Source organism: Gymnoscopelus braueri, assembly GCF_963280865.1.
Source record: "Gymnoscopelus braueri genome assembly, chromosome: 6".
NCBI lineage: Eukaryota > Metazoa > Chordata > Actinopteri > Myctophiformes > Myctophidae > Gymnoscopelus > Gymnoscopelus braueri.
In genome coordinates, this window is record NC_137607.1 from 38592662 (window position 1) to 38609147 (window position 16486).

At 43.9% G+C, this 16486-nt stretch overlaps 2 protein-coding genes across 2 annotated transcripts; one reads left to right on the top strand and one right to left on the bottom strand.

The window, feature by feature from the left end:
- The first annotated feature begins 480 nt into the window (after positions 1–480).
- Positions 481–9090, top strand: prrg1 (proline rich Gla (G-carboxyglutamic acid) 1). Its single transcript, XM_080430299.1, has 4 exons — positions 481–568; positions 1752–1794; positions 5031–5191; positions 6452–9090. Exons 2-4 carry the CDS (start codon positions 1785–1787, stop codon positions 6908–6910), a joined length of 630 nt encoding a protein of 209 aa, XP_080286425.1. The 5' UTR covers positions 481–568; positions 1752–1784; the 3' UTR covers positions 6911–9090.
- Positions 9091–10301: 1211 nt separating this feature from the next.
- Positions 10302–16476, bottom strand: cpox (coproporphyrinogen oxidase). Its single transcript, XM_080429972.1, has 7 exons — positions 15779–16476; positions 15170–15313; positions 14290–14400; positions 13915–14056; positions 11609–11827; positions 11208–11312; positions 10302–11080 (listed from the first exon to the last, which is right to left on the bottom strand). Exons 1-7 carry the CDS (start codon positions 16332–16334, stop codon positions 10996–10998), a joined length of 1362 nt encoding a protein of 453 aa, XP_080286098.1. The 5' UTR covers positions 16335–16476; the 3' UTR covers positions 10302–10995.
- Positions 16477–16486: the final 10 nt, after the last annotated feature.

Here is a 16486-nt window from a genome sequence, read left to right on the forward strand (position 1 = left end):
AACTGCTAATAAAGTATTCAATCAATCCATCAATCAATCAATCAGAGCTGTTGGGGTGCACTGTGCTGACTCCTGTGCTGACTCTATACTGCAGTCCGTCATGAACACAAGACCAGGCAGAAAGTGATCCCAGTCCTTAAGTAAGACTTGTACATTTTAATCAGTCATTTTGTCTGTATTAATACAGTGACAAATGTCACCCAATCAACTCAATTCAATTTAAAAATCGGCTACACAGTACACCATACTATTGCACATTGTCTTTTTTTGCACTTTGCAAAAGTAAATGCGCAAATGTAGATGATTGAAGAGTATTTTAAAAGGGGTACCAAAGTTACATAATTGAATTTGCACAGATTAAATTTGTTTGGCATCACCGCAGCGCGGCGTAACCATCATGGATGGATACACTCGGTGGGTGGGTCTTGATCCCTAAATCCCCGGACTGTCCCTTTAACATAGGAAAAGGGGTTGCTATGCAGGCGGTTGGTTGTGCGCTTGCGTCGCCACATTTTCGACAACAGAGACGGTAAAGGGAGCGTCTTGGCACAGCTGGGGTACAAATCAGGTAAATAAAGTTTCTCTTTGTTGCCGAAATCGGTAAACATATCAGAGTAGGCCCTACGTACACTATGTTGTCGGTGCGGCGTATTTGTAGTTTATATCTAACTGCTCAACGAGCGCTTTGTTACAGACAGTGAATGCAGGCAAAGCGGCCACTGATCCTGTGATTACAAATAATCTCGCTTGTCAGCAAATGTATCGACCCGCTATGCCGCTCCTCTCTCTGGTCGCCCATCATGAAATTCGGACAACAAAATAAATGCCGCTGTGGTGTGATGGTGGTCGCAAGCAGTAGGCCCACACGGGGCAAATATTACGCGCGTATAACGGTGTCATAATAATATATCGTTCGATCGTTTGTTTCTCCATCTCTGTGTGTCCAAGCCTGTCTAACGGGCTTTGTTGCTGTTCGTGACATTTCTTTCTTGCTGGTCGGTTCCAGTTTATTTCTGTCACAGTAACATTCCTGGAACCAGCGTCACGGTGAGCGGCATCCGCTGGCTACTCACTGACTCACACAGATGCCTGATGTTTATATACAGTAAAATCCTTACGTTCATTTATACTCAGAGACAGAGTGTACAAATGGAACGAACCATTTGTAGCCTCAGATTTTAAAAGGGATATAAGTGTAGCCAACGTCAGTGTTTCTCAACCATTTTAATTTCAAGGATCCCCCCGCCCCCAGTTTGATATGCATCAGGCCACGGACCCCCATTTGATACCATTTTGATCTCTGCCCCCCCCCCCCATCTATTGGGTGTTAATTTAACTCCTGTGTGTACAAATGGTTCAATTCCTACACTCTCTGAGTTACACTCATTTGTACACTCTCTGAGTAACAGACACGTAAGGGTCCATTTGGTTCCTAACTATCAATTTGGCTGGGGACCCCCTGGAACCCCCCCCCCCAAGGACCCCTGGGGGTCCCACTTTGAGAACCACTGGTCTACATCAACACAGGACAGGACTTCACTGTGTTGCTACAATGCCACACAGCTGTTCAGTGTTAAATGCCTCTAATAGAATTAATAGGATTGGGTTCATTGTGTTTTACCTAACATTTTATTTGCAGATGAGTTGAATAAATGTATTTAAAATTCATACATTATGTAAGGTATGTCAACAGTTCAGAGCTGCAGTATAACTGTGCGTGTGTGTGTGTGTGTGTGTGTGTGTTTCTACAGACGAATAATCTCTCCAACAGACCCGCAGGAATCATGGGGGGTGGTGAGTTTGTCCACACTTTTTACATTTACGTGCAGTACATGTTTAAGCTGCGGGCTATTGACACTTTTTAATATTGACTCACACATTTCCTGCTCCAATTTCTCATCCTTTGTCTTTTGATCCTGGTGAAATGAAATATAGTTGGAATAAGTTTCCATGCAGGATGCCATTCTTTTTTGTTCTGTTCATTTGTTTTTGGATTCACTTTTTTCTTTTTTTTGGGACACACAGCTGGCATTCTTTTTGACGGGAAGTCCCAGTTTTCCTGCTTTGTGTACATTATTTCCTGCTGTTTGTGTGGTCCAAACACCATCCCTATAATTATGAGTCACGGGATGTTCTTTCTGTGTACACAGTAAAATCGGTGGTATTTTATCAATTTGTAACTCTGAGCTGGTACAAATGTAGCCAAATGGACCCTTATGGGTCCATTTTGTTACATTTGTACCGTCTCAGAGTTAGATTGTTGTGGACTTTTCTGAGGCGTGTTGAATGCTCCATTGGATTTGTGTTCTTGCCCCCTGCCTGCCTTTGCTCTTATCGTTGATATTTGGAACAGAGGGCTGCTCTGTCTGTTGCTGCCTCTTCATTCCTCTAGTTTCTCTTATATTTCCCAGGGATGGACGTTCCTTAATCAAAGGAGCTTTTGTTTTAGTCAAAAATGCAGTTTAGTGGGCAGCGCTCAGCTCTCCTCGGATGGCTTTGTTTCGGTCCCTTCCTCTCCCCCTCCCTCTCTCACCCTTTCGTTTATTTGCCTCTCGCTTGTTATATTTCTCACCCTTTCCCCCCTTACCTTGCCTCTTTCTTACAGTATTCTTTCTTGGGGTTACTTAATTTCATACCCTCTTTCTCCATCCACTGTACCCTCCCCCATATCATGCCTCTCTCTGACTCATAACCTTTCTATATTCCTCATCCCCCGTCTCTCCCCCTCTTCAATACTCTTGTCCCTCACCCCCTGTCCCCCCTCTTCAATACTCTTGTCCCTCACCCCCTGTCCCCCCTCTTCAATACTCTTGTCCCTCACCCCCTGTCCCCCCTCTTCAATACTCTTGTCCCTCACCCCCTGTCCCCCCTCTTCAATACTCTTGTCCCTCACCCCGTCCCCCCTCCCTCTCCAATACTCTCATTCCCTCACCCCTGTCCTCCCTCTTCAATACTCTCATTACCTAACCCTCTGTTTCGCTCTCCTCTCTTTTCAGAACTCTCATTCCCTCACCCCTGTCTCTCTTCCTCTTACTGTCTCTTCTTCACTTCCTCAAATACACTTCACCCGTTCTTCTGTCTGGTTCTCTCCCTCCCTTCTTTATGTCATCTTCTTCCTCATTTATTCACTCTTCATTTTTTCTTCCTCTTTTTCACTCATTTCCACACTCACTAACTTAAAAGGCCCAATCTGGGAATGTTTTGTAAATTAGGGTTATACATTCGCAAAGGACCATATTGGTGATCTAGCATTTTCAACCCATTGATTAGCCCTAATCAATGTGTGTCCAAAATAACTCCCTACTCACTATATTGTGCACTAGAGTGATTACGCCATTTTTTAGTGGTGTCCGATTTTACAGTAATGCCCTATAGTTAATAAAACATCTACTGATGCACAAACTTGGACACATCATCAGTGTTGTTTCCTGGAGTTAGAGGGTGTTTTGTGTCTTGCAACAGACACCCTCCTCCAGGCGACGCGACCGAGGCTGATCAGACCCCGGCCTGTGTCCAAGTGGCATGCTGCTGCCCCCACTGTCTCTTGGGGGCTTAGGGTGGCTGGTGAGATGTTATCAGCAGGTGTTGGCGACACTTAAGAGGCTCTCTAGGCACTGTGGGTTGCCTCCGGGCCTGGCTCCTCCTTCGTCTGACCAGAAGTGAGCGTTCTTCTGTGCGTTGCGTCGTCATCGTTGCTGCTGGGCACAAACATCTCATTCTGCCTCGATGGATTTTTAAACCCTCCTGGCAGGTTTTACCGCAGTCTGTAGCTTTTGGGTGCACAAACTTGGACACATCATCAGTGTTGTTTCCTGGAGTCACTGGGTGTTTCGGGTCTTGCAACAGACACCCTCCTCCAGGCGACCCGACCGAGGCTGATCAGACCCCGGCCTGTGTCCAAGTGGCATGCTACTGCCCCCACTGTCTCTTGGGGGCTTAGGGTGGCTGTGTAGTGGACTTAATTTACCCCACATCGGTAGGCTACAACCGATGGTCACTATCGCAAATCCAGCTTTATGCTGAAAGAAATGTCCAAAATGTGTTTTAATTAGAATTTTGCTTTTATGTTTAATCATCTCCTTTTCTTCATCCTTGCATTTCTCTCCACCTTACTTATATTCAACCACCAATTGTCTCTCTATGTCTGTCATACGGACCCTTATTGTCACTCGTAGAGATGTTCCCATACCATGTTTTCCTTTCCAATAATATCTTTTTCAAAAACAGCAGCTCTGCAAGCTCACAAATTTGACTTGAAAATCAGCTATTTATGTTATTTATGAAAACTGAGAATTATCGCCTATTTGTTATTTTGGAAAACGCATACGAAAGAAATAACATATATAGTTGCATACAACTAACCCTGCATTGATGTGATATGATTGTGTACGGCCTAGTTCTACATCCTACAGATACAGAGAATACATACAGAGAATTAATGACATTTTGACAATGACATTCTGCTAGCTCTAACATTACACTCTGCACTAGCAAAGCATGTATTGTTGTTTGCCGGTGTAGCGTAAATGAGCTGTCATCAGATGATAAATGATGCGGTATTGGAACGGTGCATAGACAATTGTACTTGCAGATACCTGATCCAGTATTTTGGTATCCAGGGTTCGATTTCCTTGGGGCGTGGGGGTGGGCGGGGACCCATGTCTCTGCTTTTGAGACATGCCCCCCCCCCCCGTCCCCCCGTCATTCCTTTGTATCCCCGGTGGAGATATGTTTTATCCCTGTTTCTGGATTAAGTATATGCATTTCCTTTTTAGGAAATGTAGACTCTGACTGTCATACTTATGTTTGATAATATCACAATTTCATAAAAAACAATGGTTGTTAACCACTTTAATCCTGGCATTCCTATTTGTAAAGTTTTTTTTTTTTTCAATTCAAAAATAGCAAAAATCGTAGACACAGTGTGTCTTGTGAGCTTTTTAGTTTTTTACACAAATCAAACCCTACGTATCAGAACTCTAATCACTTACTCATCTCTTCTTCTTCTCCTCCTCCACCCTCCTTTCCAGTGTTCCTGTCGGCGGATGAAGCCCATGCGGTTCTGAAAAGGCTGCCCAGGGCCTACTCCCTGCTGGAGGAGATAAAGCAGGGCAACATCGAGAGGGAGTGTCGCGAGGAGATCTGCAACTACGAGGAGGCACACGAGGCCTTCGAGGACCACGAGAAGACGGTGAGAGGATCCTTACAATAGTGCTTCTTAAACAATTTCATGCCAAGGCTCCCCAAATTGATATGTATATGGCTGCGGACCCACTTCTGAAAATATTTTGTCCCGGGGATTTGTGTTTTTTCAAAAATAGCCAAAGTACAAGATAGGGTTAAAGTGCTTGAACTGATTTGATGCTAATTCTGCTGGGGACCCCCTGGAACCCCATCAAGGACCCCTGGGTGTCCCCGGACCCCACTTTGAGAACCACTCACACCCAGTTTATCAATACACAATGGATATTAAGTGTACCGCAATTATCTTTTATGCACTTGTAGAGCGCTGGTTTGCGTGCCAGGGGAAAGTATAGGGGGAGAGAGTGGCTTTGCCATTACTGTTTGTAAGGGAGTATTTACTGTTATGTGAGAGGCAGTTCAGAACACCTGCCACACCTATTTGTTCACCCGTCTAGTCTGATAAACCGCGTAACATAAGTGTGTGTCTGTATACTCAATAGTGAAATCCTACTCCCAAGTGTGTTTGCTTCTGGAATGTGGCTGATTTTCAGGAAGCGATTATCATCAGCAGGAAGAAAAGCTGAGTGCATGCTTTGGAGGGAGGCATAACGCTAAAACGATTGTGAGACTTTGGAGAGCACGATCATGTGGATGGAGATGCATAATCATGTGGGAGGGTCATTGTTTGGCAATTGTTTTTTCAAAGGCGTAGTGCAGCTGGTTTGCAGACAAACATTCTGTACTCTGAATTTTGGCTTTTGGACATTATGTCCTCTATTATATCAAAAGTTCAAAGCAGTCAGCACATCCAAAAACCTTTTTGAAGAAGGCAGGTGCTGCACCTAAAATTAACAGAGATCAAAATGGACCCCATTTGTGCACTCACAGAGATGGGACCTCAATCTACACTGTAAAATCCTATTGATAAATCTATCAAATGGGGGTCTGCGACGTAATGCATGTCAAACTGGGGGTCCATATACCATTAACTATGCTCTGCAATACTCTGTTGGATATACCGTAATAAATGTCATTTAAGGGAACTACAGAACGGTTGTATACCAGCACATTCCATAGTTAGTTTGTCTCCTTAACAGGTCTATTTAGTTATGTTTCATAATGCCATATATTGGACATGCCTGCCTGCTGTAAAGTTAATGATATAGTGGAAACAGCCAGTAGAGGGCAACAGAGAGAGGCCACGTTCGGACTGTCGTCAAAAAATGAGAACATTTGACATCTTTCTTTTTCTTCTGATTGGCTGCAGAGACGTTTTTGGGAGGAGTATGTGCGGGAGAGCAGTCCAAGTGGAGGGCTAGAGTCGGTGGTGGGCGGAATCCACTCTCTCTACTTGATCCTGCCGCTGCTATTGGTCGTGTTGCTCATCGCGGCGGTAGCCATCACCGTGTGGCGCTGCCACACCCGCAAGCGCTCAGAGCGCAGCCCTGGCATGGGGCACTCACACCATGACCCCAACCTAGCTGTGGTCTCCATGGACCAGTGGGGAAGGGAGTACCACCTTGGTGACCAATCAAGTAGTCACAGTAGTCCAGCCTATCCGGGCTCAGAGGTCACATCGGGAAGAGGAAGTGCTGGAAACCCACCGCCATCTTACGACGAGGCTGTGGGCCATGCAGACGTCCACATAGAGACTGAGCCTCCTCCAAAGTACGAGGACATTGTCAACACCAACACTACCAGTGTCAACGTTGGCTTGGGGAAGTAAGCTTCCAAGCCTGTCTCAATGGCCCAATCCCAAAGTGAAGATTCTGGACTCTGAAGACTTTCCATGTAACTTACTGAGTTAGATGACAAGTGCACAAATAATCATAATAATAAATAAGGCAAAAGGGACACACTTCTTACATTACCAGGGACATTACTCAGTTACAGAGCACTATGTTCTTGGGGACAATAGCAAAACTTTGGTTGAACACAATGAGGCAATGTAAATAATTTAACAACTGCAAGGCTGGAAGATTGAGAGGGAAAAAAGCAAGGTCCGATCTACAGTTCATCAGTTGAAAAAATCTGTTACTTTAAAAAGCTGTTCAGCAAGTAAAATTTACAGTCAGAAAATGTTGGAGATTGGGATGTAGGCTGGTCTAGATAACGATTTGTTTGTGTTCTCAAGTGTATGTCTGAGAGGAAGAGGTGGGTCATTACTGAAAAACGTCAGAATGAGCTGAATTATGGGCAGTTACCATAGCAAAAGTTGGCAAAGATGCTAACTTACAGAAGGAGAAGATAAAGGACTCAAAGTCTGCTCACTAGCCTTCAAGTGGCTGTTTTTGAGATGGGACAATGCTTGGTCCTATGGACTAGAGGAGAGCATGTCTGCAAGTCCAGCAAACTGCAAGGGTGGATTTTGGGATTGGGCCACCCTGACAAATGCCCTAACCTCCACTAGGACCTCATCACTTATAACAATGCCATTATCCTGGTATCACCAGCTTCCCCAGCCCCCACTAATTCCATAAACCATTAACTATTTTAATGGACTTGAGTCAATTTCTGCTGGAGCCAGCGCTGTTGAAACTTGCACTAACCACTCATCATGGAAGTAGAATGATGTTTGGGATGGAGCCAAACCAACACACCGTGACCTAATCCATCAACTTCTTTGAAGTCGTTTCCATTCTATCACACTGTTAGCGAATAATTTAAGGCACAAGGCATTGTGATGCCTGCATGTGACATAAAGGAGGAAAACATATTTTCTTTTCCTGTTTGCCATAGTTATAAGAAAGGAAAACATTTCTAAATGTATAGAACTATTTTGTTGATTGTTAATGGGGATTTAAGAACCGTAAAGGCAAGACATTTTGATTATGGTGATGAAAATGTATATTTTGTGTATATGTGTCCTGTAAGCCTGTATTATGTTCAGCCATGTAACTGGCTCAGTACACATGAATTTGGTTCTTTCTAGCCCAATGTTGTTTGTTGACGGTCAATACTTGGCTTTGTGCTCATTTACCAGCTCATGGCGGGTGACATTTACTCTGGGTCTCATCATTTGAACGCTGTGGAAAATGTAGCCTACCCTTCCTTGTGATCGTTTCCTCAAAGCAGATCTTAACTACATTTGATAGGCTTAGGAAATGTATGCTGGGCTATTTTTTTCCACCTATCACATGATGTGAACTCTCCAAGGGAAAGATGCTCCAAAGAGCACTCAAACAGGGCAGTGTTTACTATTTTGTTAGGCAGGGCCATGGTGTGAATTTGCGAGGGGAATATGGGACAGAAAGCAATGTGGGTGTGAAGCCAATAACATGCAGTATTATATATCAACATGGCCAGAAACTGTTTAGCATGTGTAATATATAAAAATGTAAGTACTGTATGTATGTGTGAGTTTTAGAGTGCTAATATTTTCTATTGCAGTGAATGCATTGATCACTAATGCAACTATTTTAGGTGGTGAATGAAGGCACTTTTTATGTTTTCTTCAAGCTAAGTAATGAATACTAAGGCAGTCTGGTTTGGTGTCTCCCAGTGCCCTCCTAGGCAATAACAATTACCGTTAAATAATTCTCGTAATCAATATGCAACACTTCTGAAGACATTCTAGATACCAAATATATCTGCCTAATATTCATTTGATATTTTTTGAAATGTCATAAATTGTCTCTGTGTACACTACCCACGTTGAGCACTGATATTTATTTTGATTTAACCTGTGAATCTCAGCACCAGCTCCTCCGCAACAACCTTGGGCTGGACTGCTGGTTGGGATGGGGGGATGTAGTGTGTTGTATTGTTTTTTTATTATGCCTTATCAAGCAAACAAAAAAATGTTAAACATTTTTTAATAACATGCAAGGGAATGTGTTGAAATCAAAATTTGGATTTGTGCAGAAGCTTATGTTAATTTGTAATAAAAGGGTTGTAAAAACTCAATTGTTTCATTTTCTGTAGCTATTGAAATAAAATTATCAACATAGACAAGGCTGAAGAAAAGCACAGCTTTTTCAAGTAAATTAGATTTTCAAACATGACGTTTGGGCGTTGTTGTATTGTGTGCCCAGTGGGTAGGACTCTTGACTACGCTTGGGGTCCCCCCCCAGGACATTTTTAACAGTAGATGTAATTTCCAGATTTAGGGAGTTTGACACTTTTATCAGGCTTTACTTACATAGGATCCATTAAAAAGTTAAAAGCAATACATAGCCATAAAAGACACATATAATAACATTTTGCTGGGGACCCCCTGGAACAAAATAAGATAACTACACACTATAGTTTGCTTTTAAAAGAAGACACCGTTGTAGCAGACCTTAGATCAGCTGATATAGAATTCCACAGAGTGGGACCATAGTGACTGAATGCACCATAACCTGATTTAGAGTTTATCTTGGTCTTAATGAGGAGACCTTTGTCAGATAATCTAAGGGATCTGGTTGGTACATATGGTGTGAGCATGTCAGAAACATAGGAAGAAGCTAAGACCTTGATTGTTTTTAATAAGCACTTTAAAATCAATTATTTGTTTCACTGGAAGCCAGTGAAGAGAAGATAAAATAGGAGTAATATGTTCAAATGGTTTGGTTCTAGTTAAAACTCTAGCAACAGCATTCTGAAGAAGCTGGAGTTTATATAACACCTGCTTTGTCAGTCCGGCAAAGAGATCATTACAATAATCTAGTCTATTATAAATAAAAGCATGAACCAGTTTTTCAGAATCTGATTGAGACAGGAAGCATCTGACTTTAGAGATGTTCCTTAGCTTAGCCTTAGATGATAAAAGGCAGTCTTGGAGATGTAAGTGATGTTCTGGAAGTTAAGCTCATCATCTAAAATCACGCCAATGCTTTTAACATGCTCAGAAAGGGGTTTACATTTTCTCACAGGGTTCTACTGACAAGGGGGAATAACAAGGAATGAATCTGGTATCTTCAATCCTTGGGACCTACTAATAAAATGAAACTTTAAAAAATTGTTAGTTATCCAGTCTTTGATGTCTGAGATGCATTGGATGAGGTCATTCACTGGAGACAGAAATGTATCGAAATGTTTTCATTTCATTTCATTCATTTTATAGTCCTTTGTTTCCATTAACAAGAGACCACATTGTGACTTTTGTAAACAATGCCAATGATCAGACATTAAAATATCAAAAACAGATTTATTAAAATGTGTTCTCTGCACACTATTGGAGCGGCTCGGTTCCTAAACGTTCCCTTTTAAGTGAGCTGTGTTTAATGGGTCGCCCTGGAGAGTACACAGCTGTGACAGCTTACAGTGAGAGCAAGCTACATGACAACCACAGCAGAGCACAGAAAACAAACACAGGATGTTTCTGACACACGCAAAGGAGAAATAATGCTTAATTTATACTTCGTTGTGCGCTGGTGTTGTGTCCCGAAAATAAACACCTTGTGAGCTTTTAGATGAGCCATTGTGGTGTGGGATACCGGCGTGCAACTAAGTATAAATCATGCTTCAGTGATAGGTGACCCAAAAGTAGACATAATCATCACCTGAGAGTATCTGGCTCCAACTTGTTTGGCAATGTGCAATAATGCCACAGACAGAAATTGTATACAAGTAATGATTCACTGTAAATAGATACAAACGTTAGTAAAAATATGAGCAGTACCGGTTCGTAGTAAGTCATAATTCTTCCATTTAGAAAAATTCAGGGCGAGTTTGTCCCGCCTAGATAAGCAAAAAAAGCAATATCTGTGAATTGGCGCATATTTTGGGGCAATTCTGTCATGATTTAGATTTCACAGATCGATGACACAAGCGCACACTTGGAGGTCGTCTTCATGGTGACATGTAAACACGATGCACATGGCCTTGTCACACCCACTCCCTGGGGTTCCGTAGCGCGTCCAACATCTCAGCCTCCGGGGTACCTTTGGCAGGCTCATGCATGTACTCCCACCTGGGGATAAACAGTGCTTGGTTACCAAGTAGCGCACTCAAGCACACGCACACACACACACACACACACACACACACACACACACACAAATTACTTATGTACAACCACAGGCATACTGTTTGCTTACCTGGCAGTAAGGGGGAGGGACATGAGGATGCTCTCAATTCTGGAGCCAGGGGTGGCCAGGCCAAACTTCACACCTCTATCATACACCAAGTTGAACTCCACGTACCTAAAACACACATACACACTTACTCAGGGGAATCTTTTATGGGTTTGAGGGATGTGTAATGATAGGATTCAGGGTTACTCATTTTAGCTACCCCCCCTCTCTCTCCCATACAAACACAATTGTTATCCTGATTATTTGTTGTCAGGTGAAAGTAAAGAAAAGAAAAGACCAAGTTAGAATTTGACTGTAGAAGCATCATTGTCAAGTGGTGTATCATTGTCACTGGGTTGGACAGTTTAAAAGTGGTTAAGTGCTCCTGTCGCACCCTGGAGGCCTGGGCTCAGTGGGTCACTCACCTGCCTCGTCGAACCTGCTGCCAGTCTTTCTCCTCGGCAGTGAAAGGTTCATTAAGGTGTTTGTCTACGATGGGTAGGTAGCATGGCACCACAGTGCGGGCACAGCTCCTGACGAAACTAAAGGCCTCCTCCTGATCAGGCGAATCCAGGTCATCGAAGAAGATGCCTCCTATACCCCGCGTCTCTCCTCGATGGCGAATGAAGAAGTATCTGTCACACCTGGAGAAGAAAGGAAAAGAAACATGTTACACAGTCATCCATGTTAATTAAACTCGGGTGTACAAATGCAACCAAATCCATTTAATGGACCTGTAGGGTCCATCAATTTGTCTCCGATTTGACCACCAGAGGGTGCTAGAAGGCACCGGGTAGATGTCAACATTGAACTTGAAGCAAACCAAGAGGATTATCATTTGCTGAAGACAAAAGAAGTCCTGCAACTTCACTCCATTACATAGACTGCTGACTGCATTGCCTCCCAAAAGGAACAGACTTGCAAGTTATCATTGTGTCACAATGCAAGGTGTGTGGATACCTTGTAGATTTGTTTGTTTTGTCAAGAAATCAACACTGTTGCGCATGGAGTATAAATTAAGCTTAACATTGAAATGTCACAATTTGATTGGAATTTGAAGATCCATCTTAATAATGGCCTCAGCATTGCCCATACACAGTGCTTCGCCTGGCCACCGGCACCGTGACTCCACGACAGCTGTCAATCTCAAAGACACCTGACTTCTTATTTTGAGGGCAACATTATTCAGCGCCACTGTTACTTCATCCTAGGGGAAACACTGACATGTACAAACTTCCTGGTTCTATCAGGTAAGGTTCACCTGTCCCTCTGAACCACCTCTAAAATGTGTCAGTCCTACACTTTACTGAGTCATATCTAACGCTACACTAAAACACGACATGAGCCTGAAGCATTTCAGTATGGAATAGAATACCTTGTATTTGATAAGTATGCCTGCATTCCTGGGAATGATAGTACAATGTGAGACTTTGCAGCACTGCTGTGCTGTGTGGAACAATGTGTGTCCACAACCTACAGTATGGTATCATATTTGTCCCACTGACATACTATGTGAGTATTATGTTCAGGATATTACGCATCAGTGTTTGACTGAACGTACAGGAAAATGTCTATAGGAGTCAACTTGAAGTTTACAAATTAATTAAATTAACCAGAGACACAAATCCATCTGAGGACAATTAACTTTCTTTTGTCCGAGCACAACATAGATTTTATGGTGCATCAGTGGGTTTCAATGAACTTGAATGGTTGATTCAAGTCGACAAAATGACATTACAAGGCCATGCAAGATAACATCCCACCCTCCCTTTCATTGGTGAACTACAAGGTCTTTCCCCTCATGACCTCTGACTAAACAGTTATTCTGCAGTTGCAGATTATAGGGAGCGACTTGCCCTTATCATATTCAAACAGTATGGATACGCCCACTGCGATGAAACACAGACACACGTACATGTACACACATAACCCATTAAAGCATCTGTCATTTTAGATTTAGATATACAAGCTCACAGCACGGCACTGAGTGCCGCGCTATGAGCTTGTAGATGCTATTTTTATCTGCTATTTTTTGCAAATCATTGAATATATATATATTCAAAGATTTGCACAAATTTTCACGTTTTTTTCAAAAATAGCAGATCTACAAGCTCGTAGCACAGCCGTGCTATGAGCTTGTATATCTGCTATTTTTGAATAGCCAAAGAAATCTCAAATGACACAGATGCGTTCCCGGTCTTAAGGGGTTAAACCACACAGTCACTAAATAAAACATAATGCAAAACATGCACACAAATAGACTTCATTCATATTATCCAAAGCGTTTAACAATGTGCATTACATTCACCCATTCACACATCGAGGGTGGAGGCAACCATGCAAGGCACCAACCTGCTCATCGGGAGCAGTTAGGGCGGGGTTCAGTATCTTGCTCAAGGACACTTCGACACGAAACCAGGAGGAGCCAGGGATCGAACAGGGAACCTTTCTGTGCCGCTGCTGTCCTCGCACATACATGAGACGAGCCATTTGGTGGACGCTTTCATCCAAAGCTCTTTATAGTACCATAACAATACATACTTAATAACATGGGGGCCCCCAATGGCAATGAAATCCCTTGGTAATGTGAGTGCCATGTTCTACTCATTGTGCTACATGAGACCAATAAGTAATGCATGGTGCGCACACTCTTGCATGCACACACGCACAAAAACACAGACATGCATAGCATGCAGCCATGCACACACACATCTGGAGAGTCGGCCCGTACCATTTCTTGAAGTCAGGGTAGTACCGTGGATGGTGCTTGTCGCAGGCTCCCTTCAGCGTGTTGTGGAAGTGAAAGGCATCTTCATCATTAATGAAGACTGGAGTGAGATCTGTACCTCCACCAAACCACCACAGTTTAGAGCCTGACACACACACACACACACACACACACACACACACACACACACACACACACACACACACACACACACACACACACACACACACACACACACACACACACACACACACACACACACACACACACACACACACACACACACACACACACACACGTTATCATTCATGTAATCAATAGTGTCACTTACACCAAAACACAACCACTACTGACGTCACTTGACAATCACACACTCACCATCTTCCTCATCAATCTCAAAGTATCTGTAGTTGAAGTGCACTGTGGGAATGTGTGGGTTCTTGGGGTGGATTACAGAGCTCACCCCCATGGCAATGAATGGCAGCTTACCTGGGGGAGAGTGCAGGAAAACACATTAAAATGGTAAATGCTCTGCCTTTCTAGAGTGACTGTAGTTAGGGGTTCAGTAGCCTTGTTTTTTTGTGGGGGGGGGGGGGGGGGTTCTGCCTTTATTGGTAGCACACAGTAGAGATAGACAGTAAACTGGGAGAGAGAGACGGGGAGTGACACACAGCAAAGGTCGTCGGGCTCTCCTCCGGCCTAGAACCCGCAACTCGCCGTCAGGCTGCATTAGAGCCTTGACCTATATGTGATATGCTCCTTAACCGCTACGCCACAGTAGCCTTGTTTACCAGCCTTTTTGTTTCATAATTACATGAAACAAAAAGGGGTTCAGTGTCTTGCTCGAGGACACAAAGCCACAAGAAGCCGGGATCAAACCAGGAACCTTACAGTTCCCAGAAGACTGCTACCTCCTGAGCCATTGCCGACCCAGAAGCACCACCTGGGTCGCTCGCAGCTACTGGGTAGGAAACATGACAAGCCGCCAATAGCTCATGCAAGACTCAGGTACATTTAAGATATTTAGCTATTGCTCTTATTCAAAGTGACAATAACTCACTTTGAATATATAAGCATGAGCTCCTACATTTATTTCTCACAATCATAAGGATTGCAAAGGTCTAAGCTGGACATTTTACTGATATGCGATATGATATGAGACTAGTAGATACCGTCTGTGATTTCAGTTATAATAATATCATGATATAGCTTACTGTAAATGTTGCCTTATAATGAATATTGATTTGTGTAGACTTACCATCTTTCCCTTTGAGAACTTTCCCTCTGCTCCTCATCTGCCTGGCAGCCTCCTCAGTCAAGTGTCCAAACACCACCGACACGTTGACCCCCGCCTTCTCAAACACCTTACTATCCTGCATCACACAGCTGATTCCTCCACCGCCTGACACACACAAAACATGCACACACAACATGAGACAGGGACACAACAATGACAGTTTTTATGAAACAAAAACTTTGCAGATAGAAAGAGGATAATCCAAGCTTTCCGTACAGCTGCAATGTGAGTTTAACGTCGTTTAACACAATCAGATAGGACTTTTCTGTTTGGATGTATGGGGGCTGTCAAGGGTTGGTATTGCAACTCTAGATTCCAGATATTAAAAATAGAAGAGTTGCTTGCGGCTACATCAGCTCTGATTACCCGTCAAAATGTCAACGTTGAGGGTTCTAATGTCAGAAACAACAGATTTAGCATCATAACCAGCATCAACCAGTTTGTAGAATCGCTCTGAAACATCGTTTACTCCAGTTTGGTGATTGATGCCTACCCGCGCAAAGCCAAGGGTGCGTGCCGTGCATGTGCCAACCCCCCCCCCACCCCCCTTATATCTTATCCAGTACTCGCCTTCCTCCCTCTCCCATCGGTCCACCTTGAACGTCCCGCCGTCCACCTTCTCCAGAGCTCTGCAGAAGTCGGCCTGCGTCTCCATGATGAGCATCTCCATCCTGGTGCTCATCTCCGCTCTCCTCTCCTGCAGCACGCTGACGTTGGTCACGGGGGGAGACAGGAGCTCTTTGCACCTCTCCAAAATATCCCCCTCCTCCTCCGGAGTCACCTGAGGGATCACCGACGCCATCTCCGCCCGCTGGATGATGTGGCTCCTCGCCCCGGCCACGAAGCCCACCACCGCGGCTGCAGCTCCGGCGGCGAGCAGGAGCCGGGCTCCCCGGTGGGCTCCTCGCCCCGGGGCAGAGGACCCTGTGGTCCCATGGGACATGAACCTGACTCCGGTGGTCCTGGAGGAGAACCATCGCGAACCAGAACCCACCGACTGGCTGCTATGAGGGTAGGAGGAGACGGTCGTGTTAGCATTGACCCCTTTTAACGGCGAAATAAAACATTTTCTCGCAGTTGTCTGAACTAGCGTCCTGTTTACGGAGTACAGTCCGACAGTAGCCATGAGTAGAAGGACCTGCGCTCTGTGTGCGTCACTGGAATAACACGCAGTTATGATACATTTACTAAAGTCATCTCAACACTGACATACTGTAAGTTGACGTAAGTGCTGCTATCGTTGTCGCCAGGTTTCGTGAGAGAAACAAGCAACCAGGT

Excerpts from the sequence above, each read along its gene's own strand:
- cpox (XM_080429972.1), bottom strand. The coding sequence starts at position 16,334 with ATGGCTACTGTCGGACTGTACTCCGTAAACAGGACGCTAGTTCAGACA. Across the intron at positions 11,313-11,608 it reads CAGCAGGTTCGACGAGGCAG|GTACGTGGAGTTCAACTTGG; the intron begins GTGAGTGACCCA and ends TGTGTGTTTTAG. Across the intron at positions 11,081-11,207 it reads TCCCTCCCCCTTACTGCCAG|GTGGGAGTACATGCATGAGC; the intron begins GTAAGCAAACAG and ends GTTTATCCCCAG.
- prrg1 (XM_080430299.1), top strand. Across the intron at positions 5,192-6,451 it reads TCGAGGACCACGAGAAGACG|AGACGTTTTTGGGAGGAGTA; the intron begins GTGAGAGGATCC and ends GATTGGCTGCAG.